Source organism: Astatotilapia calliptera, chromosome 15, assembly GCF_900246225.1.
Source record: "Astatotilapia calliptera chromosome 15, fAstCal1.2, whole genome shotgun sequence".
In the NCBI taxonomy this organism is placed as follows: domain Eukaryota; kingdom Metazoa; phylum Chordata; class Actinopteri; order Cichliformes; family Cichlidae; genus Astatotilapia; species Astatotilapia calliptera.
In genome coordinates this window covers 25,131,779-25,155,473 of record NC_039316.1, presented here as the reverse complement: position 1 = coordinate 25,155,473, position 23,695 = coordinate 25,131,779, and the positions used below count along the sequence as shown (strand labels likewise).

The window sequence follows — 23,695 nt, the reverse complement described above, 5'->3', positions numbered from 1 at the left end:
TCAGCTGAATTCTACTGACACACTATTACAGCTATAAGTAAAGGCTGTAATGGAAACAGTTAAACATTGAAAAGTTACTGGAGTAACAACATATCATAGTAGCTGAGTGTTTCTGCAGCAGTTACTGAGGAGGGCACTGAAGCTGATGGAGCTGTTGGAGCTGATGGGCCATCAAAGGCAGACTTTGGGAAGTTCCCTTCATTCCTAATGGAACCAAAAACAGATCATTAAACCACTGCTGGCTTTAAATCTTTAAAGACCTCACTTGAAAATTGCAAAACATCTGGAAATGTGTGGAGGACACTCTGCACTCAGAGTCTGTGACAAAGACACACACCCCATCTTTGTTTCATACCAACATGTCTGTAATGATCTGAAACAAGAAAGTGAGACAAATATAGAAAAGACTAAGAAGTCATGAAGGGAAAGTCCTTTATAAAGGACCATGTCTGTGTTTTTAAATGCACCTTTAAGGTTTTTGTATTCGTGGCATCTTAGTTTATAATCTGTGTTTATGGACGTTGTGGATGTGTGCAAGTGTAACATAGTGCACATAAGAGACAGCATGAATGTCCCTTCCTGCTTTTGTTGAGCCATTTGCCCCCCTGTCAAAGTTTGTATCCCCTCCACATGCTCTCATTGTGACCCTGGCCAAACTATAAGAATCAGACAGTTCAACATGCAGACAGATCCTTTTCTTTTCCAAGTCACCTCCACAGCTCATGTTTCCTCTAATGAATCACAGAGAGGTCTGATCATGTGAGATCCAGTGAGTTCCATTTGAAGATGTAGTTTGGAAATCTTTCAGCTCTGTTTACTGAAAACTGTTTTGTGTTCAGTCCCTCCAGCTTGTGATGTCTCATCGCTTTAAATCCTTTTCTTCCAGATGGAGACGAGGAAGCGTCTGGCTAAGATCGTGCTGGTTTTTGTGGGCCTGTTCGCCCTGTGCTGGTTCCCAAACCACGTCCTCTACATGTACCGCTCCTTCCACTACCACCAGATGGATCTGTCGCTGGCCCACCTCGTCATCACTCTTCTAGCCCGGGTCCTCAGCTTCTCCTCGTCCTGCGTCAACCCGTTTGCGCTCTACCTGCTCAGTGAGAGTTTCCGCAGACACTTCAACAGGTCAGAGTTATTGAGGTGCTTTTACCTGAGACGGTTATGTTACCTAACCAGATCCCTGCACTGCCCCAGAGAATAGAGACAGATGACACTGTTCTCAAACATCTCACAAACAATAAGGTGGGCAAGTTCCCCCTTTAATATTTCCAAAGTGTGCACACTGGTGTGCTCCTGCAGAGTGTTATTCATAACTGCACTGCAGCATTTGGATTAGTAAAATGTTCAGCAGCACTTATTTGGATACACACAAAACTCCCAGAAAAGAAAAATAATAAAGAATAATAATAAAAATAAACATATGGAAAAAGCTACATTTGAATACATTTCCCTTGAATTAATTTTTTCAGTGTCTATAAAAGACTAACATCTCACTCTGCTCTCAGCTGCAGGTTCAGCTGCTCCCACTGAAGATGTCCGTCAGTCATTCAGAAATATGTCAGTAATTTTCCCAAACAGCCTGTCAGTGCTCTACATTTATTTAAAATTCACTGGTGCCAGAATTGTGTGTTATTCAGAGTTAAAGTTACAAATATCAGCTTCAAAAATCAAAATCATCAAGCAGAGGCAGATGCTTGATGTCAGCCAGCGAATGCAGGAGCTTCAGAGCTCGTCTCGGCTGTTCTGTGATATAAAACACGCTTAATTACGTGGTCATGTTTATTTTACGTCGACTACTGAAGAAGAAATTAGATTGAACGTATGAATGCTGCTGTTTGTCTTCACTATAGGTAGAAATGTTCACGGCATGCTGATTTACTGGACGCTGCTACAGCTAACTCTATTACTGCTCACATTAACTGCTGTCACCATAAAAAGGTGGAAAACAAGCAGAGGCTGAATGCTCCAGTGACTCTTTACTACTTTACTGATTGCATCAATAAAATGTGAATGTAGCTGATTTACAGACGGTGGGAGGATACGGATGGAAATGTCTTTGCATGCCGAGGCCGCGCTTCATCTGCGCTGCACGCCATTGGCAGCGTGTTTGTGTTGTTTTGTGCTCCGAGTGTTTACACCGCATGAAGCTGCAGTCACAGACTAATCAAAACTTTCTAGAGGACGAACATTTATACAAGACTGAGCATTCAGATAAAAACCACACAGCGAGTATTTCATTCTTCAGTCTGAATGGATTCTTATAACTTGCTGAAAAATAATCATAGCCTCGCCATTTTCTAAAACTCCTCCTGAGTACCCAATAAACCTCCTGAAACTCATCATGTTTCTGCCTCCGCACGATGGAAACCCAAATTTAAACTCTTCACCGTAACCATGGCACAGCCTTCCCAAAAAGCGGGAAACCGTGACCCGGGGACGGGCTTTTCTCTCATTCAGCTCAGATTTGCAGCAGGTCGTGACACCTCAGAAGCAGCAGAGACGCCGCAGGAAAAGTAAAATGTGCCTTTGGGATGCAATTATAGCTATTTGCCTGTTTTGAAGAATGTAACAGGTGAACAATTTAATTTGTCCATGTGTGATGATTTACTTCAAGTACAGAAATGTTTCTTCGCCTTTTGCACCCAGAGAGCCAATTAACATGTGTGCCTGTTTCTGAGGATTATGACTTTTGGAAGAAAAATATCTCCAGCACATGCATGCTTTTTAGTTTTTAATAGTTCTTTGGAAAGAGGCATTCATCTGTGGCTGACGTGATGCAGATTTTCCATATAGGCTGTAATCAGTGATTAATTATTGGCCAAAAAAATCAGCATAGAACTAAATTCTTCATCAGCTACTGTTGAATGAGAATCTCTACAAAAGAGAAGTAGAGGAAGTAAAACTGCAGACAACCAAACTGCAGAGCTATGACTTAAAGCAGGAACAGCCGACAGCAGTCCTGTGGTCCTTGGGTTTGATGTATTTAAGGAGATTTGAATTCTTAGTTTCCTGTGTGAGTTCTGTGAAGGTTCTTCTGTTACAGAAAAGTCAGAGTGCATTCCTGTTTTGATTACTCCTCATTATTATCCTAGAGCTTCTAGTTTTTGTGTTTTGCTTTATTTCTACTCGAGTGAAGAGTTTCTGTGTTTTCTGGTTTCTGCCTGGAGTTTATTGAGTTTAATGCCTTCACTGCATTTCTTTTATGTTGGTGGTTATCTTTTGGGTTGTTTCATCTCTGTCTTTGAATTGTTTTCTTTTGCTCCCCCATCAACCCTCTGTGCATACATAGTCCAGTCTTTACTCCCATGCTGAGTTTTTTGTTGTTGTTGTTGTTCTTTTGTACGTCTGACTCTAGATGCAGATCTACATTTGTGCTAAAGTCTGAAAGAAGAACTTAAACACAGTGAATGTTCTCACATGCTGCAGACAGATTAAATTACACTGTTGTATTTTTGACCACCAGTAGTGGTATCGAGCAGGCAGGATCGTGTGCGCACGGTTCCAGATATTTAGGCTGATGGCAGTGACACAACGACGACCAGCAATGAGTCAGGGAAAGGCAGAAGAGAGCTAGCAATCCTCTCCTCCACAGCAGGTTTAAATGTTAAAAATTTGTTGAAACATGGAAAAAGATAGATGTGCAACCATTGCTGTGAGTTCTTTTGCCAAGACAGTTACTGAGTAAAACTCTGTAGTCCCAGGGCTACAATCATCTTCTCTATCACAGAGCTAATAAGACCTTTCAGAGATAATAAAGCAAAAGCACAAAACTCTTTGTAGTGGAACAAAGAAGTGATAAGTTTGAAATGTCAGCTTATGAAAACAGAATTCAGTGACATGAGTCTAATAAATGGAAACCAGACCTGATTTCTTTTTGCCCTTTCAGCTACGAAACTACGATCCTGTAAAACTTTAACACGCTAATCTCACATGCTTTCAGCTTCAGCAGACACACTGCATGTTCCCCACAAACCTCTCCTCATCTGTGAAATGGTAAAAGGGCTGGTGTTTATATCGGGATACAGAGGCTTACTGACCACTCAGAGGTTTACGCCTCAACCCACATTCATGCAAACTCCTAACAATAAAAATATCTGGTAAACAGGAATCCCGCCACTAACATCTGCACTGAGTTTTGCTTTCTTCTTCCTCCTTAGTCAGCTGCGATGTGGTCGAGGTCCTCGCCCTGAGCGCCAAGCCAGCTATCTGCATAGCACCTCCCACATCCGCCTCACCTCCATCAAGAAGAACACGCCCACTGCTGCCCTCGCTCCGGCAGCCAATGGAAACCCCAACAGACAGGAAGTGGCTCTGTGAAGCAGGACGCTAAGAGTCTGACATTTTCAGCTTCACCTCCTCCCGAGTGTGAAATGTTGGACTATCGTAGGAGAGGTTTTCTGTTGCGGAGCAGCGATGGATGGTGGAGGGAAGGACAGCGGACACGAGTCTTGTACAAGTTGAATGGCTGCAACGGTCGCTCCTTTCCCATCAGAGTTATCGTCTACATCCTTACCTTGGCAACCAAACAGAAAGTGCCTCTTAGAAATACAAGACGGACAGTATAAAAACTAAGAACACTTTTTTCCAGGATGATTCTCCAGATTTATTAACAGTAACTGCATAAAAAATAAAGATGGATGGAATCAAATTTGTGAGAAAAGCCTCACAGACTTTAAAGCCGACAGCATGGCTGCAACGTTAGCATATCTGCAGCTATTGCTCGTTTTCTCTGTGCTTTGCTGCCGGGAGGCTCACCGTCAATGGACTCATCTAAAAAGCCATTTTTGTGTGTTGATTTCACTGAGTGGGCTCGTTTGTCTGCTGCACTCAGATAAAGGTTTCAGAACTCTCAGAGGAAAAATGTTCACATGTTATCCAAGGTCTCGGAGAATGCTCGGAGGCTACTCAGTGATGGGGTGTGGCCTGTCTTTATCCGAACTCTTCCTAAAACCACTTTGGAGATGAACGCACTTGAACCTGAATCTGTTTGGTAGCTCTTTGTTTTGTGGCTCTGTTGCTTGCTGTATCCACCAGGTTTTAACAGCTAACAGTCTTAAAACGTTTTTTGTGAAAAGTGCTTCTCTGGTGCCAGCTTTAGTTTTTCTGGATGTCACATTACTGGAAGCAGCCTTAAACTCTTTAACTTGCTGTGTGTGTTGAACTCATAAGGACCTCTGATGAGAACAGGGTCTGGCAGGGCTGCTCTCGTTAGCCCTCTGGTCCTTGAACAATAACACAGGTGGTTTGAGTTGGAGGCCAGCGGGCATTTGTCCTCACCAAGGTCCTGCTTGTGTTTTCATGGAGCAAATCTCAAAGTGCTGCTGGGTGTTAGGAAAGTACCCAGTGTGGCCTATTTCTGCAGGCGGTAGCATCGCCAACCTGAGAAGCTCGAGCACAGAGTGTGATCCATAATCCTCTGCTGGAAAGCTGCGGGTCACTTTCTCTTGCTTCAAATTGAGTCGCTGGCCAAACTGAGGAAACATCTTGGGTCTGATTGAAAATGACTGACAGGCACATAGCTTAAGCTGCAGCTCTTGATTTACTCATGAGAAGGAAATGATCTTGCGATGTGAGATCGCTGATTTACTTTAATGTATATTTGTACAGGAGAAATTCCCCTCACAGCCAACAAACAGCAGCTCTTGCTTTTCATTTTAAAATGAATGCTGCTGTTGCCATAGTTTTGGTGTTAAAAGGGGAACCTGAACCCGTCTGCTCTGTTTTACTCAGATTCCCTGATGTTTCTGTTTTTGAACTGCAGACTTTAATGTTGCTGTTGTTTGGCTGCCAATAAACTGCAGAGTCTTTTGAAAGGCAGCAAACTGTTCCTCCTGCTTTTCATGTCATCCGTCTCATTATCCTTCGAGCTTTAAGAGACTTTTGCTCTCCTGATAGGTTTGAAATGTCTTTTTCTGTGAGTGGTTTTACTTGCCGAGTGTAGTGGCACGATTCCAGGCTTTCATTTATATCGGCCTCCACAGCTCTGAGAGAAGCAGAAGAAAAAACTGATTTTTACTGAACTACCGACCCGACACACTTCAGCCCAATACTGGACTTTATTATTGGCTCATATGTGATGCATACTTTGCAGTGCAATCTTAGATTGCAGATTTAAAGTGGATTATGATCACAGGTGACCTCCAGAGGTATTACAAATTTCACTGACATCAATATTTGGAGCTTTGGCTCACGAGAGTATTTGACAATGGAACTGGAGATGTAAGTGAAAAAAGGGAAAAGCAGATTGATTCCAATTTAAGAAGCTGTTAAAGCCACGTAGAAACAAGAGGGCTTTAAACGTGGATTCAGGGTGTTCTGGAACATTAATAAGAGCTAAATTATAGGAAGTGCTTTGCTTCCAAACATATATTATTTGGTGAATTAATTGTTAGCCTGCTTGTAGATAAATGCAAAGCATTGCCCTGCTGTGCACTTCATGAAGACTCCTCGGGTTATGAAGTAAGAGCGACTAGTTTGAACTCCCTTTTCCTTCCATAATTACTAACTAATTGCATCACAAATTTTTATGGACCTGTGAAATACAGAATTACACAGGCTTATGCTCTTGAGGACAGAGCTGTGACACTCATGCTCATTTTTGATCTCCTCAATGAATCCTGTTACCGACTGTTAACAATCAGGAGCAGCTCCTCACCCATCCATGGAACAAGATTACCATCATCACCCGACAATATCTTGCTCACCTGTAACTGAAGTCACCGCAGAATCAGATTTTGATAATAAGCCTTTCCTGGTGAATGCAAAACCTAACAGAGCTTTGTGCTTCTGCCTTAGCGTCAACAGCTGATGGAGTATCTGTGCCATATTTTCAAAGAGATGCTGTGACGTCCTGTTGACCGTGTTTTGGTGTCAGTTTTCTTCTCTTTTAAACTGAGTGTGTTTTCTTTGATGTTGTGCATGCTTCACCTTCCTGTGTTGGAAAGTCCTGTTCGAATGTCAGTCACAGAATAAATGCTTCTGCACAGGCACACACTCACACACCAATCTGCAGCATCATTGCCATATTTTAGTAGAAATAAATGTTTTTTAAAGGCTTATTTAAAGTGGAGAGAGGACAGGTTACAGGGCAGCCTGGCTGCTGGTCGTCACCTCAGGCTTGTAGCTTTTAAATTAGACAATCAAATGTAAGAAGCTGAAATTACAGCGTGCAGGCAGCTGTCAACGGGCTATAAGGTTCACATCTGTTGAACCTTATAGTTTGACCATGGCTCAGTTTCACAGAATAACCTTTATCAGAACTTTTATGGATTCAATCAGGCCAGTGATAAACCAGGCATGGCTCGAAACCCTTAACTAGTGAAAATATAGTAGTCTGTGTATGTGTGTGTGTTTTACGTCACCATTAAAGGGCAACAGTGCAGATGGATACACACTTCAGTTGCATCTGCTTGAGTCTTTTGTCGGTTTAGTGGAATGAGCAGCATCTCTGAGCCGCTATCATGTTCATCCTGTCACTCTGTACGCTGTCATTGCCGCCAGGGGTAAAAATGACCGTTTTGTCTTTTAAGGAGGCTGGTGTGATGACAGTCATGCCAAAACATCTGGGCATGGAAGAAAGAGGAACATTTTAGTTTTTAGTGTAGCTCAAAACGTTTTAAAGAATTTCAATCTACAAAGAATTAGAAGAACGCTCGCAGAAGGCTACATACAGCAAGGCTTCTGTCTGTTTCTTAAAGTTTAAAAAAAGTGACTCATATCCATGTTAAAAATTAAGTTCCACTTTTTCTCTGAGCTTTGGAAAGCTTGTTTTTTCCCCCTGAAATCTAGCTGCAGATTGTCAGATCTGAGAACTAAAGGTTGATGATTGGTGTTCTTGCCTGAAAAGGGACTCAGATAGTCAAACCGCTTGTTGCAGCTCTAATTCCACGTCTCGGCTCATTAAACCAAATATTAATTGTCCAATCAGTTTATGTTCCAGTGCCAAGATCTCTCCACAATATGTGTTTTTTCTCAGATATAAAGAACCACTGAAAGGAATCGAGCAGTTAATCTGGGTTCATGTATCACGCCTGCTTTGTTGAATTGCTGACTGTGAGGAAAGCTGTCAGCCTGTTCTGTGCCTGCAAACTGCAGAGCACCTCAAACTTGACCTGAAAGGAGCATTTGAAGGAGTGTTTCCCAGCTAGCTGCCCACCCTGGGTTTCTGTTCAGAAACGTAATCTGTTGGACGAGCTTGTATATTTCTAACTTTATAAAAGGATCAGCTACACTCTGTCAGAGTTTCCACAAACTGAAACCAGAATTTGAGACTGATTGAATGTTATTAAAATGGACCAGGCCTTAACAACTATTTAATCGGATTATTTAAGCATTATTTAAGCACTGTGTGATAACAGCAGCTCCCCCACCACATCCAATCATAGCAATCTATCAAACTGTGTCCATGACAAAAGTAATGAGAAAGAGCTGTTCCGGTCCTGAAATCTGAAATCCTTCCTTCTCTGTTTCACCTTTTTGACTTTGCTCTGTTTGTCTCTGCAAGACTTCACTTTCTCTAATCATTCTTCTGTTTATAGGACATCTGTCTGTCTCTTTAAAACTATCCAGTTTCTGACAGGAGACTACAGAAAAGGAAAGCAGTGGCTGTTTCTAGGTTCTCAGGTCATGATTTCTAGTGTCATCTTGAGACTTTTTGTTTATCTCTACCAAATACCCAAAGCTCTTTGAAAAAAACAAAGAAAAAAGTATGCTATCTGCTCAGACAGTAACTATGAATACCCGCACCAACCGACACCACCTGTGTGTGTGGATGCGTCTAAACATCAACTGTGTGGGGTTGCAGGGAAAGTAGGACCCAAATGCAGGACTCTCTGTAATGAACACAGTGCATTTATTTACAGTGAGGTAAATATTAACGCAATGATAGATCCCCGTGTGTCCCCGACTTCTATGCCGTGTCTTCTCCCAGTGTCCGTGCTCCGTGTTTCCTTCTCGTTGGGAAATCACAGACGCAGCCATTAGTACATTCACAACGGCAGCAAACTCACACTTACTGACTGTCTTGCTTAGAAACTAACGGGAATTCTTGCAACGATCCGGCATCGACGCAAGGTCAGCCACTCTCCCAAGTAACTCCCACAGACGAGGCTGATCCGCTGCATGTCCCGGTGGGACACACTCTCTAGACCTGTTTCCCAGGAAAACCAGGACATCGCCACACGCCACACACACACACGTACACACACACACATGCACCCCCCCCCCCCCCCCCCCCCCAGTAAAAGGGATAACGAGGGACAACAGTGCAATACATAACCAAGGCAGGTCACCGTGTGAGGACTGCCGGCCCAAGACAACCCTCCTGCATATTTGTCACATTTACATGCTTCAAATCATCAAATAAATTCATATAGATAACCTGAGTAAATATAAAGTCATCCAAGCCTACCTGCCCTGTATAAAAAAGTAACTGGTAACGGGTATTTCACATCACTGTGGAGGAATTTTGGACCACTCTCTTTGTGGTGTAAGTCCAGACTTTGACTTGGCCACCCCAAAATCTTTGTTTATTGATCATTATCCTGCTGCATAACCTGACTGCTTGAGGAAATTCTCCTTCAGTATTTTCTGGTATGGAGCAGAATTCATGGTTCCATCAGTCACATCAAGTCATCCTGAAGCATCAGAGAAGCCATCACACTACCACCACAGTGTCTGACTCCTGCTGTGATGTTCTCTGTATGAAACGCTGTTAGTTTGATGTAGATGTAACGGGACTCAAACCTTTCAGAAATTTCAGCTTTTGTCTCGTCAGTCTACAGAATAAAAATCCCAGAAGTCTCGGGGATCATCCAGATGTTTGGTGGCAAATGTCTTTGTGATCTTTTTGGTCAGCAGTGGTTTTTCTCCCACGGAGGCCATTTTTGCCCCGTCTCTTTCTTACTGTTGAATCTGACCTTAATTGAGTCTGCAGGTCTTTAGATGTTGTTCTGGGTCTTCTGTGACCTCCTGGATGAGTTGTCCATGCGTTCTTGGAGTAATTTTGGTAGGCTGGTCTAAGGAGCCTGGAAAGATACCTCTTTAAGTCTTGGACCTCTTTAAGTTTCTTGAGGACGTTTCATCTCTCATCCGAGAAGCTGCTTCAGTTCTGAAGAAGGGGCCAGATGTAATTTTGGCACTCTGGTCACTCCTAGGAAGGTTCAGCACTGTTCTCTGAATTCACCATTTGTGGATAAAGTCTTTGTACACCTTTCCAGACTGATAGATGCTATTGACTTTGTTTATCAGATGTCTCTTTAGATCGTAACAGGATGTGGTGCTTTCTGAGATCTTCTAGCCGGCTTCACTTTGTCAGACAGGTTCTGTTTTAGTTGATTTCTTGATTCAGTGGGTCTGACAGTGTCAGGGTTGCTGGGTCGTTGACCCAGTATTTTCAGTTCACGTTCACTGTTTATCTACTGCCTGTTCCACTTCCTGTTTTATTGTGTTAGCCTTGGTCTGTGTGCATTATGTTCAGTCCTCTTCCCATATATCATTAGTTCATTAGGTTCAGCTGTTCACTCACCTGTCTCCAATCGTTGTCATTGTTAATCATGTATTTAAGCCCTCTCTTCCCTTCAGCCCTTGTCGTGTCATTGATGTTATGTTGTCGTTCCTGTTAGCGCTCAGTTATTCAGCCAGCCACTCAGTCTTTCAGTCAGCTAGTCAGTTCTGCTGTTCCTGCTTTGTTCATTCACCCGGTCCAATAAATCCTCATCATTTCTTCACTGTGAGTTCTGCGTTTGGGTCATCTCTTCCACGCCTCCACACACAACCCCTGACAGACAGAAATCAGGCCTGGGTGTGGTTGGTGAAACTGAACTGCAGGATATATCATCATCTGAAAGGTGATACATATGCAAAAACTAAGAAATCAGAAAGGGGGTACATACTTTTTCCCAGCACTGTAGGCTGATCATGTGGTTTAGACTTAAATATGGCAGAAATCGAGCATGAATGTGAGACGGCAGTTTGCCCAGGTGTACTCTGTCATTATATTATTATTTTGTATGTTAAATAGTAACTGTCTTTAAAAGATGAAAATAGCAGCAGAAATGGTTTGTTGAAGCATCAACATGAGGATTTTTTAAGCCACTTTGAATCGGTGATTTGAAATGGGCCTGAATCACTGTTGGACCAGTATGAAGTGGAGGAAGTCCAGTTTTCAGCTTCGTTTTTCTCCTCAGTTTGCTAAAAAAATACGATAAACATCTGCAAAGGATCATTCTGGTCAATGCAACAGAAACACGATGATGCTGTGGGCAACTTGGGTTAACTTGGGTGTATTGGTGTTTATTTCAGCAAATGAGTAATGATCTGTAGCAGGAAAACGCCAAGGATATGATTAAAGCGTCACTGAGAATTCTATTTTTTTCAACATGTACTTCATGGATAAAAACACTGGGCCACCTAGACGTTACCATGGAAACCCACTATGAAGCACCCAGCTCACAGTTTCTGTGCTGATGTTAATGCTGAAGTGATACCACTTCCAGCTGATCATGGAATATCTTACAGGGACAGAAATCCAGTTAAGCTGACTTGTTGTACTAGTGGCATCCTGTTACAGCACCACACTTGACAATTTGTCTACATTAAAACTAAGAAACAAAATGACTTGTGCGCATCATAGTACTCAAGTTTTTAGTCTTTAAAGAAAAGGAGAACTTGGATGTCGCTCAGTCTGCAGGGAGCAGGAGCTGTGCAGCCTGGGTGGAATTAACATGGATGAAGGGGTGAGTCGCCCTCCATCCCATCATGCTTCACTATACTAACTTAAAGCAGTAAAAACTGCTTTGCTTATTTCTTTCATTTTTGGTCACACTTGAGATCACATTGTGGATGAGGCTGCTCAGGCCATCAAATATATGGCCTGAATGTAATTGAAAACTCATGCGGTGCTGAATGCATATTCACATTATCTCTCATAGGAGAGAGCTGGAAACAAGGTGCTGCATGCTCGTATATTACCTCCGTGCAGCTGATAATGAGATGATTTTAAAACAGTTCTGACAGAGAATATCTGGGTGAGAACATTTAGGTCCAAGAAATCTCCCTCTTCATCATTTCATTTATTTAACAAGCACTGTGTTCATCGATCCAGAGGAAAGTAGCAGTGCATGAGCCACAGTTTGCCCTATAGGCAAATTTTAATCTTCTGTCCTCAGCCACATCTCCAAATGGTTATCTAAAACACAATAAAAAGGTCATAAACACTGCACAGAGTACAGATAATGCAGACTGACTCATACCGTAGCTAACTAAAGCTGTAATACAACCTTAGATACAAAATAACGCAGCAGAGATCATTAAATAACACACAAAACAAACAAGAAGGCAAAAGATGATGTTGGCGGCTGTCTGTGTGCCTTTAATTCAGTTTAATTCAATACATTCAATCCAGCGCCAAATCACAACAACACTCACCTCAAGGCCCTTTAAATTGTAAGGTAGACCCCACAATAATACATTTTTTATTATAAGTTGCATGACTTAAAATGTTTTTAAACTACGATGTGTGTGATATCTTCATCTTATAAATTTATAGAAAGTGATTTTATTATTTTTTATTTATTTATGATCATTATTCTATCTATTTATTTACACGTGGAATTAGAATCCTTGAAGAGCAAACATGACGAAGTAAAGAATGACTTTAGCCTGATGATGACATGCTGTTATTTTATGGGTTATATATTTCTGAGTAATATGCATATAGATATACATCATTGAAGCTTCTTTGTGAGCTGAAAAAAATGTCTAGCCGAAAGGTGGTTGAGTGTGGCCAGTTGGGTTCCCAGCTGCAGAGTAAAGACATTGATGAGTGGGGAAAGAAGATGATTATATGTAATCAAGTTGAGCAATTAGACAGAGAGAAACACGCCCATTATTAGACCAGTTTCATAAAGCTGCAGATACCGTTCAAATTTCAGAGATGGGGGCGGTTTTCTTTGTTTCCAAAGCCTTATCTTCACCCCTCTGTGCCAAACAGCTCCATTATTGTCTTTTAAAAACACACCAGTGAGTCTCTGTTGCTCCCACTGACACGTTCTTAATTACTAGCAGTACCTTGAATATTAGCTTTCACTGCAGTGTTTTCACAGTGACCGATCCTGCTGCTACAAATGCTCACAGGAGCAGCAAAATAATGAAGTCACCGCCTCTCAAAAGGCCAACAAAATGAATGTTTCCTCCCGAGTGTTTGTTAGAGATTACAGTGACTTGCTGTTCTAGACAAATTCTGACCACGCTGTAAAAAATTTAATTTACATTTCACAATCAAAGAAAGTACGATCGTGGACCTTTCTCTTTTCACTGAACTGTTGTATAAATCAAAATAAAATATAGTAGAAGGTGCAAGGTTTGAATGCACCAGCTGGTTGGGTTCTTGCTGTGTGGAGGTTTCATGTTCACCCCTCTGTGGGTCTCTGTGGGTTCTTCCCACAGTCCAAAGACATGCATGTTAGTGTCAAGAAAAATGTTCCTCTTTTTTAACCAAATCATCGTCATCTCCTTCTACCCTGTGTTTACTGTGGTCAGTAGTAGATTGCTGCAGTTTCCTGTAGTTTGCATGAAAGATGCCAACCAGTCAGAATCTTCCATCCAAACCATGGGTGACACTAGCACTCTGTTTGCAAGCAAAGCAACTGCAAAGAGGTTCATAGTGCAACAGCAGCAACACCGAGCATCCTCCAGCAACTGCTCGGCAACCAGTGAGGGAAAAACTAAAACCAGTGTAGTTTTGACACTGAGAACTTAGCCATTAATTTCACAGCGAGTGCCAGCAACAGCTTGGGAATAAATGTTTTTTCCTGACTGGTGCTCAGTAACCGGCCCCCTGCTTGTGTGGTGGCGGAACAGACATAACTAATAAAAACTGAAGCAAAGAATCCCTGAAAATACAACAAGACTAAAACCACAAAGTTTCATCTGTTCTGACTGGTTCCAGGAATAAAACTAGTTGAAATTTAGTTTTTAACATGAGACTGTACTGTGTTAACAATATGTACAGACAGTAACTACAGCAGTATTACACACTGCAATTTAACCAGTCGATCAAATTTATCCGGTATGGAGGGTATTATTATTACTCATCATTAATTTTCAGTGTTGGAAAATGAGAGGGGATTTTAAATCAATTAGGCCCTGTGGGGGCTGTCTCTAATATATACGGGGAAGCCTTTGTGGAATGAAACTGGGGCCAAAATTCCTTGAACAAATAAGACAAAAAACAGGACCGCCGGGCCTGTTAACCTGCTCGTCCAATCAGAGCCACATAGGAAGAATTAGTAACCAGTGGTTGTCGGTAAAATTTGCTTTATATTGCCGTTTGTGTCAAAGTGGTGCGAGGGGAGATAAGGACACGGTTCATGTTGGTCTAAGGGGACGAGCACACAATTATAATATTAAAGACTTTAATTAGTCGGGTTCAAAGGATCACAGGTTCTGTTCTCCTTCCAAGAAAAAATAGAAGAGTAGTTCAAAAAGAGAAGGTGACCTATGTAAACGTGTCAATGTGAGATTTATGTGACTAAAAGAAAATTAAAGCAAAAAGAAATGGTGGCGCATCACTGATGAGACCTGAATGATGAATGCTTTCTGTATTGTGCCTGAAATGGAAAGAAGACAGTTATGTGCTCAGCTGTCATTTAAAACAAATGAACTGTGTGAAATTTTCTGTGTAAAGATGTTTAATTATCAGAGTTCTAGTTTAATAATGTTAAATTTGTGTTTTCCTGTTTCAGCTTTCTGTATTTTTGTGTTTTGATGCTTTGCAGATGTTACCTTTCTGAATGTGCTGCCATCGCATTGATGCACGTTGTAATGTAACCCTAATAAAGTACAGTCACAGGTTTCCAGCTTTGTGTGTGTGTATGAAAGAGCTGTAGCTCGTTGCATTGAAAACATTATGGATTTTTATGTTTTTAACCAAATGGTTGCTTGATGTTAGCACATGAAAAGCTCAGTGCTAACATCAAGCACAAAGACACAGTTTGTATCCAATTGATCAGTACCAAACTGCAGGAAACACCAGTGTGTGTGTCCATTTGTCAGGTGAGTTTCTTCACTACGAGCTAGCGTCTGTCAGGGCTGACTCGGGCGGTAGTTCTAAACAGACCCAAACACAGAACCAACAAGGACAAAAGTTTTAACAGCCTTTGTTTTACACAAAGAATGAGGTGGCAGCTGTAAGGGAACGGAGGAGGGGGGAAGCTTTCGAAGTCCGGGGGAAGCTTTCGAAGTCCAGGAGAGTTTGTAGGATTAAGCCAGACTCACACTGCACTTGTAGTGTTTCAACTTTGTCTTTAGCCCAAACTTATCACACATTTTTTTCTGCTCCTTTCACCTACAGGTTTAGTTTCAACTACCAGGTTCAGACTGTGTGGGTTAAAATATGTCTCCTCACAGCAGTTATCCTTCATGTTGGCGCATGGTGAGTTGGTAAAGACAGGCTGAAACCTGGAACATCAAGCTAGTGGCTTTAACAGAAGTGTAGTTTTTGACTATTGTCCTGTACTGTGGAGCTTATCTGGTTGTGAAGTGATGACTTGATGAACCCTGCTTCCTACTCTACTTTTATTAAGGCTGTTGTGTTTTTAACATGTTTTAATGCTTTTAATCTTGTTCTATTTAATCTGAACAAGCCCCTAAAAAAGTCAGTGACCACTGTCGGCCTCTCTTGGTTTTTATTACCACTATTTATCAGTGTAATGTTTTAAAGCTCAGTTTTTAAAACCCTACGGTGTAACTACAGCCCAGTCCATGCAGCAGTATTTTAATGACTAACCTCATATTGTGGATGGATTATCTCAGTTGTTCTCCTGACTGAAATTTGGTCCGTTTATCCTGCCATGGAATTGCATTTGTCCGTAACCATCGGGAATCCTCACGTTAACTTTTATGGAGTGGAAAAAAGCAGGTGTTCATCCTCCATCGCATTATGCTAACCATTGCTGTGTAGCTAGCCACCACATAGCACATCATTATTGTAATGTTTGCATGCCTCAAACATTAATGATGACACCTTCAGTATTTCTCAGTTCCATTCTTTAATTCTCAGGCTTGCAGCGGCAACACAGTCTGTAGCGCTAACTTGTTCATCTACCGTTTTTTTGTTGTCTCCTCTTTTATATCATCCTTCCGCCTTACATTCGACCTTTCAAAATAAAATTTCTGTAAACATCACAATCACCTTTTTTTTTTTTTAACAAACTTGGGTACTCAGCGAGGTGAATTATTAATCTGAACCTATGACAACGACACCTAATAAAATTACTGAACGTTCTTATTACTTGAGTTTCTCCACACCTAAACATCAATTAAACAGCACTGCATCTGTGCAGATCTCTGACTAAACACTATCACTAGAATCCTGGTTACAGTGTTAGATTCAGGAACAACAAACATGTTACACGCAGTGTAACCTTTAACTGGTCACTCAGATATTCAAGTCTTAGATCTGATGTAATCAGACAGATGCATAGGTACGCATCTGTTTGATCTGACTGGGTATCTGGGCTTGTCTGTTAAGGTGGGGTCGACATGCCGTCCAGGTGGGGCATCTTCAAGTCCATGTCGGATTTTCTTGAAGAATGAGGCATTCCTGATAATTGAGTGTCCATCCCTTGTAGCTGTAACTTCAGAGCCCTTAACCTTGGTCACTTTGTAGGGTTTTGCATTGTAAGGTGTGGATAATTTGTTGTTCTTGGGTTGGCGATGCAGCACTGTGTCACCCAGTCTTAGTGAGTGTGGTCTGGCGCGACGGGTTGCATCTGCGATCTCCTTCATCTTGATCTTTGCACTATCATCCTTTGCTCTCACTTTAGCATCTGAACACTTCCGCGGAGTGGTGTTAATGAAAGGGAGCTTAGTGTATAGCTGGCGTTGAAACAGTATTTCAGCTGGTGAGCTCGCTGTTGCGCTATGAAGTGTAGATCTGTACTCACGAAGAAAGATGTTTAGGTGCTGTTTCCATGGTGTGCCCTGTGTTTCGGCAACTCTCAGTGCTTTGCCTAGGGTTCTCATAAATCTCTCAGCAATGGCATTCACCTGAGGCCAACAAGGTGTGATTTTGCGATGATGAAATCCTAGGTAGCCTGCAAACTGAGAAAGCCTCACTGTTAAAAGGAGGACCATTGTCAGTTTTTACTGACCTTGGGATTCCAAACATGGAGAACACTTTGTCAATGACTGGGATAACAGAAGATGCTGATGTTGAGCGTACACTTTCAACGACTGGATAGCGAGAATACTCGTCTGTGTTAATGAGCAGGTATTCCCCCGTAGGGAGTGGTCCATAAAAATCTGCACTGACACTGTGCCAGGGTGTTTCGGGTAATGGTGACATCTGCAGAGGGTCAGTGTGTGTGACAGGTGTGCTAGCTTGGCATGGCAGACACTTTTGAACTGCAGATTCTGCTTTCTGATCGATCTCTGGGAACCATACTTTGGTACGTAGTAGCGCTTTGGTCTTGACGATACCCTGGTGCCCTTCATGTGCCAGTTGTATTGCTCTTTCTTGTAGGACAGTTGGAATAACTATCCTCATGCCTCTGAGTATGAAGTCAGATGAGTCAGCTACTGTTAGTTCACTTTGAACATGTTTGAATCATTTCAAAATGTCAGCATGCTGGGATTTATCTGTTAGATGCCACGTGTTGTTCCTGATGTGACCGATGACTTCCTGCAGAACCTGGTCTTTCAGAGTCTCTGTTTTTATCTCGTGAAGTGTCATGGCTTTTGGGGTGGAGTGATAAGAGAAGAAATTGACATACTCTCCTGCAACCTTACATGCACGAGCACTTTCATTCTGCTGGGATAGAAGTAGGACATCGTCGTGTCGCTTGTGAGACTGACCTTGAGTGCCTGCAACGCAGTTTCTTGGTTTTGACCCCATGTCCAAGGGGTGGCCTTGTGTGTGAGCCTGCGCAGTGGCTCAGAGATCGATGAGAAGTCCCTGATGAACCTCGAGCAGTAATTGGCCATGCCAAGGAGACTTTTGATGTCAGCAGGGGTTTTTTTGGGTTGGGAGCGTGTTGAACTGCTGCAACCTTTTTAGGATCTGCTGAAATGCCAGCTGCAGAGAAGATGAAACCAAAAAACTCAAGTTTTGTTTTATTAAATTCACACTTCTCTCGATTCAGAGTAAGGTTTCAAAGCTCAAAATATTGAAACCTCCTCCTTTAATGACAAAGAAGGAACACCTAACTGTTTTGTCTTGTTTTTCCACCCTGCACCTGAATGCACCACACACAGGGAGAGATGTAGATGAGTGGTATGGGTAAATATTGATGTCTGTAGTAGACATGGATCGATTCGATATTACGAATCGGTATCGGTCCGATACTGACGTAAATTACTGGATCGGATATCGGAGAGAAAAAAAAAAAGTAAACCGATCCATTAAATATCAAAAAAGCACCTCACAGAACTTGCTGTGGCGTAACTCGGATCATAACCGTAGCACGTGGCAGCAGTATGCCTCACGTGATAGAGCCGCTGTGTGTATTTCTAGCCTCGCTACCAATCCGGCATTTCATCTCCGAGGAAGTTATCCCAGAGAGAAGTAAAGAAAATGTGTAAGTTCATCTCTTAATGTTTGTAAAGCATTCACGTGTTAAGCTTTACAACCGATATATGGAGCGACTGCCTCTTGGAGAGAGAGAGAGTGAATACTTCAATACTTCAATATACTTCAATACTTCAATACTAGAGAGAGTGAATACTTCAATACTTCAATATACTTCAATCTCTTAGGAGATTGAAGTATACTTCAATCATGAAACTGATCAATGATCAGCTGATCGGTTTTTCTGTTGCGAGTCCGTCTCTCTTGCTTGTTTATCGCCCACTTCGCGCCAGAAAGAGGAAACCAGCGGCTGAACAACAGCAGCATGTTTAAGTTTGATAAGCTGTTGTTAGAATTTATTTAATATTACTTTCTACACCAGGATCTTTTTCTACGCAGCTGACGGCTGGTAACTGTGCAGGGGTGGATCTAGCAAAGTTTAGCCAGGGGGGCCGATAGGGCATTAACAGGGAAAAGGGGGCACAAAGACATACTTTTCTTTCTTATTCTCATTTAAAATGTCTAGCTTTTAATAAATAATTATCCGAATCTTACACCCAACGTTTTAATCTGATGTAAAATGTATAGAAGTCCATTACTGTATATAGTAACTATTAAGTCTAATATACCCTAGTAAGCTATACTACTTTTTCCTTTGGGAAGGTACCATCTGTGAATTCTGCAATTCTGTTGAAGGGAGATGTTGAATCTATTTAATTATTCTTGAAAAATAATTTATTTCTGTGCATTTTTTTTTTCACACTGCATCAAATTAAAGTTGATTACGTCGATTAAGCATCATGAGGTGGAGGGTGGTTCCCTATTTTTTTTTTTTTTTTTTTGCTGGGAGTTTTAGAGCCTTATTAGTTAGGTTGCTTACTCTTTAAAATACCAGAATAGGAAGGATGGAGTAGGTTTAAGTTTATTAGATTGATCAGGATTGCTGAACTATGAAATATTTTGGGTGCAGTGCATTTTGTTGCATGCAGGTATAACAGAATAGATTTAGTGGGTTTTTTTTTAACTTGAGTATGAACTTATACAAAAAGCAGCAAGATATTAAACAAAAATAAGTTTTTATTGATTAAAAAACACTATATCGGATTCATATCGGTATCGGCAGATATCCAAATTTATGATATCGGTATCGGTATCAGACATGAAAAAGTGGTATCGTGCCATCTCTAGTCTGTAGAAGTTAACGTAGGACGTGGTGTCAGTTTGTTGTAGGTAGCTTCAGTTAAGTAGTTAGCAGTGGCCCCAGAATCAATTAGCACCGGTATCTGGGTGCCCATTACTCTGACTTCAGTATGTGGGAGTTTAGGATGTTGAGCTGTGTCCACCACATATACATAAGCGTCATCACTGCTGGATGTGTGCCCTGTCTCCACATGTGCAGCGTTATCTGTTACCTGATGAACAGTTTGCGGTGGCAGATTTTTCTTATACTTCTTTCCACAATGTGTCTCTTTTTTCTTTGAGCGACATTGCTTTGCAAAATGATTGAATTTGCCACAAGAATTACAGATTTGGTCTTTGGCTGGGCATCCTTGCTCATGAGGATATCTCAAAATTTCTGTAAACATCACAATTATGTACCAGCTAGCCCAACTTCAGTAACCCTACAAACATCACTGCTGTTTAGTTTTCTGTCTTCATTTATGTCAGAAGTGATAGCAGAGCTGTACGTTTTAATTTTTCAGAAATCCCTCAGTCAGAACGTGGTATATCATCTTTAGATGGAAACCAGCGAGCTAACTGCTAACTTTGAACTCCGCCAAACTTAATAAACTCTGTTTTCATAGATGCCTGGATGTTAAACTTAATTGTTACACCTGGTAGCGCAGCCACTCTGATCATTTCATTACAGATGAAAGAATTTAGACAGTTTGTAACTCTCAGTGATGTTGCAGTGTTCGTTTGACTTTGGGACCTGAAGTCAATGATGTCAGACTTAAAGACCAGATACAATTTTTGGAAGTCTGAGCAATAACCATTCAATAAGTATTAGATAAACATGAGAAACATAAAGTTATCTTTAAGCTGATAATGGTGATGACATCTGTGCAAATGTGGTAACCCTATTATCACCAAACACCAAGGTTTACCATGGCATGATTACACACAAAATCTGTTCAGTGAGATGATGTGACACCAGCCAAATCCCAGTGCAGTTTAACTACTGCGTCACAAAAACCCATCAACTGTTATTCTCTTGATGACAAGCTTATCGATCCATTTAAAGGCAGCTGGAGCTGTTTCGTTCCACTTATGTGTTAAAGGAGAGACATTTTGGGAGCCTCACATGTTGAGTTCTAAAAACACTACTGTTATTCCAGCTGTTGGTTATACTCGCCTTCATCCTGTGAACTGGTATTTGAGGACTTCGCTCCTGTATTCATACTTTTGCTGTAAAGTCACTGTGAAACAGTAAGTTAGTTTATTTTTGTCATGAAGTTACTGCTGCAGCAGAGAGAGATTAGAGTGTTTGCACAGTAGGATGTAGATTAGTTTCAGCGAGTTGTCAAAACGAAGCAGCACGTTTTTTAAAAAATGGCTCTGCAGATGGCCTTAATCAAAACATCACATTTCCATCTCAATGTGAATACTCGCTTTGCATCAGAGGAAAATGCATCAAAGAGTTTGCGAATACTGTGATGAGGAAACTTTAACCTTGAAAATAACAGACATGTCATGTTTCTGCTGCGTCTTCTGCTTTATTTTCACCCTTTAATACGTGATTGTGGGTCTTTCTTATATAGTCTGGTATTTCACAGTTTTCTTCTACAGTAGTTTATTGCTATTGGAGCCGTTTGCTGCTTATCTGGACTCAGATTTAACACAAATTGAGTTAATGATTTGGAGGAACCCTGAGCCTAAATGTGTAAGTCTGCAAACCTCAGAAAACTTAAGCAATGAAATAAAAATGTGAGAGACTGAAAGTCATGACAATTACTTGCTAAAGGTGTGTCTACAAGCTGTCATATGGGGTGTACGTATTTTCTTATGACTGTATAATGGGCTCCAGGCAGCGAAGTGCTTTTATCAGACTGAAAATTATATAAAACGTCCTGTTAGATCATTGGCTTCGGGTGCGGATAATACACAGCAGTGATTCCACCCACTGTGGGCGTCTGTGATTACAGTGGCTCAAGCGGGTAAACCAAATTTCCTGAATATCTTCACACGGTGTTGACGTGATGACCCGGTCTCCAGACAGTCGACTTGCTAACAAGATGAGTTTTTTTGTTGTTTTTTCCTTTCAAAGGTGGCCAGACGTGACAGCTGGAGCACTAATGGGAGGTTTTGTGCTGTGGAAAAAAAAGTATTTTTAGGAACACTCAGGTTTCATCAATTTTCTCAGCTGGTTTAGGACACAACAAAGCTGCTCTCTGAAAAATGACAGAGTACAAGAGGACATGGAACCGAGGCTGAACAGAAAAAGAAACGTCGCCATCGCAGTAACATTTACTTCTTTCTCTTTTTCTTGTTGTCCATGAGCTGGCGCGGCATTAAAGGTGAAAGCTTTACGTACTGCACTGTCAGTGTTTCATTATTTATTTTTGACATGTTTCTTGAATATAAAACTTAGATTTAAACTTTTTTCATTTTGCCACTTTTTCTGTTCATTAACTTGTTTTTCTGTGACTGACGTCAGGCAGATGGTGTACTTCTACTTGGTGGTCATGGATGGATGGATGGACTTTATGGCCTACAGCCCCATTACTAGCAAGTTTGAAAATGAAACGTATGTTTCTGTAATGTCAGTTTGGCCACGCATTTAAAGTCTCAGTGACAGTGACAGTAGAATCAATAGAATTTAGTGTCTGATTCTGCATCGACAGCAAACTATTATCTAGCAGAAATATCAGAAAGAATTCTTTTGATTTCCTCCTTTGTTCATGATTTCGATAAATGCCAGCTCAACAGGCTTTAAAGCCAAGTAATCTGATTGTAATTCCACCGGGCAAGAATTTTAATAGTGCAGAGACACGATAAGAGCAAAGTAAGTGAAAAAACATTTTGTTATTAAGTCATCATATTAAGAAATGTCCACAAATACAATTTTAATTCAGGTTCATGGTACAAACACACTGAAAGACCTTCACTAATTGATGACAGTGCTAATAAAGAAAAAGAAGGATGTATTGCAGCATAAACAGCTATGCTGCAGTAATCAGCGTTATTTATCTTCCATGTGAAAGAGTGGAGTGACTATGGAGAGTGAGTGGGCAGCTGGCATGCTTGGATAATGGTTTTTTAGTTCCAAACACTTCGCAGTTTGTTTCCAATCAATAAGGCCTATTTAAACTGTCACCGATGTATTCATCATCTAGGTCAACCAGCTCTACTTTATATTAAAGTCCTCAGGATCAGCACTTCTAAAGAGCTGAGATAAGAAGTATTTGCACCTGAATACATTGGAAATAAAGAACTGGGATGCCAGTTTGTGATTAGTGTAACTCCAAGGCTGCCCATTAGGGAAAGCAACTGGGAATTTGTTTTAATTTATTGGTACGCAATATTTTGAAAGAGCCAATTCACCTTGTTACTGATGCTTAACTTTCATTTAGATGTGAGTGAGAAGTGGATGGATGGATGTTTGCTCAGTCAGATTTGGCTTTGGGATTTTCGCTGACATCGTGAAATTTTTAGGCTTTACATCTTTACATATTAAATGACTTATTTATGACAAGGTAGGTCTCCCCTGAAGCGTACCCTGATTTATTGTTCTTGTTGTCCTCATCAAATGGAATCATCATCATCATCACCACACTCATCATAAATAACACGGCATGAGTGAGAACATAAATTAACAGAAAATGTTTAATGAGGACATAAAGCACATCAGCAGAAGGTTTATTTTCTCATTAACTTCTACACAATCAGGCTCTGATTTGCACCCTCAGGAGTCCATCCATCCATCCATGCATCCATCGTTACTTCCATCCATCCATCCATCCATGCATCCATGGCATTCCCAGGACAGCCAAGAGACACAATTTCCTCTTCAGCACCTCACCAGGAAGGCGCCCCCCAGGTGAGTTGTCTGAACGTTGTAAAATGTCTCCTTTTAATATGGTTTGTTTTTTCAGCTCTCTTCAGTGCCTAAGGTCTTCACCCCGT

General features: G+C 41.3%; 1 protein-coding gene across 6 annotated transcripts in view; it reads left to right on the top strand.

Annotated features, from left to right (window-relative positions):
- The window catches only part of nmbr (neuromedin B receptor), a 99,784-nt gene extending 90,557 nt beyond the window's left edge, over nucleotides 1-9,227 (top strand). For all 6 annotated transcript variants that reach the window (XM_026142867.1, XM_026142864.1, XM_026142865.1 and 3 more), the window contains 2 exons: nucleotides 887-1,125; nucleotides 4,158-9,227. In XM_026142867.1, the coding sequence (XP_025998652.1) occupies nucleotides 887-1,125; nucleotides 4,158-4,317 (399 nt within the window). In that variant the 3' untranslated portion in view covers nucleotides 4,318-9,227. The remainder of the gene's footprint in view (nucleotides 1-886; nucleotides 1,126-4,157) is intronic.
- Nucleotides 9,228-23,695: the final 14,468 nt, after the last annotated feature.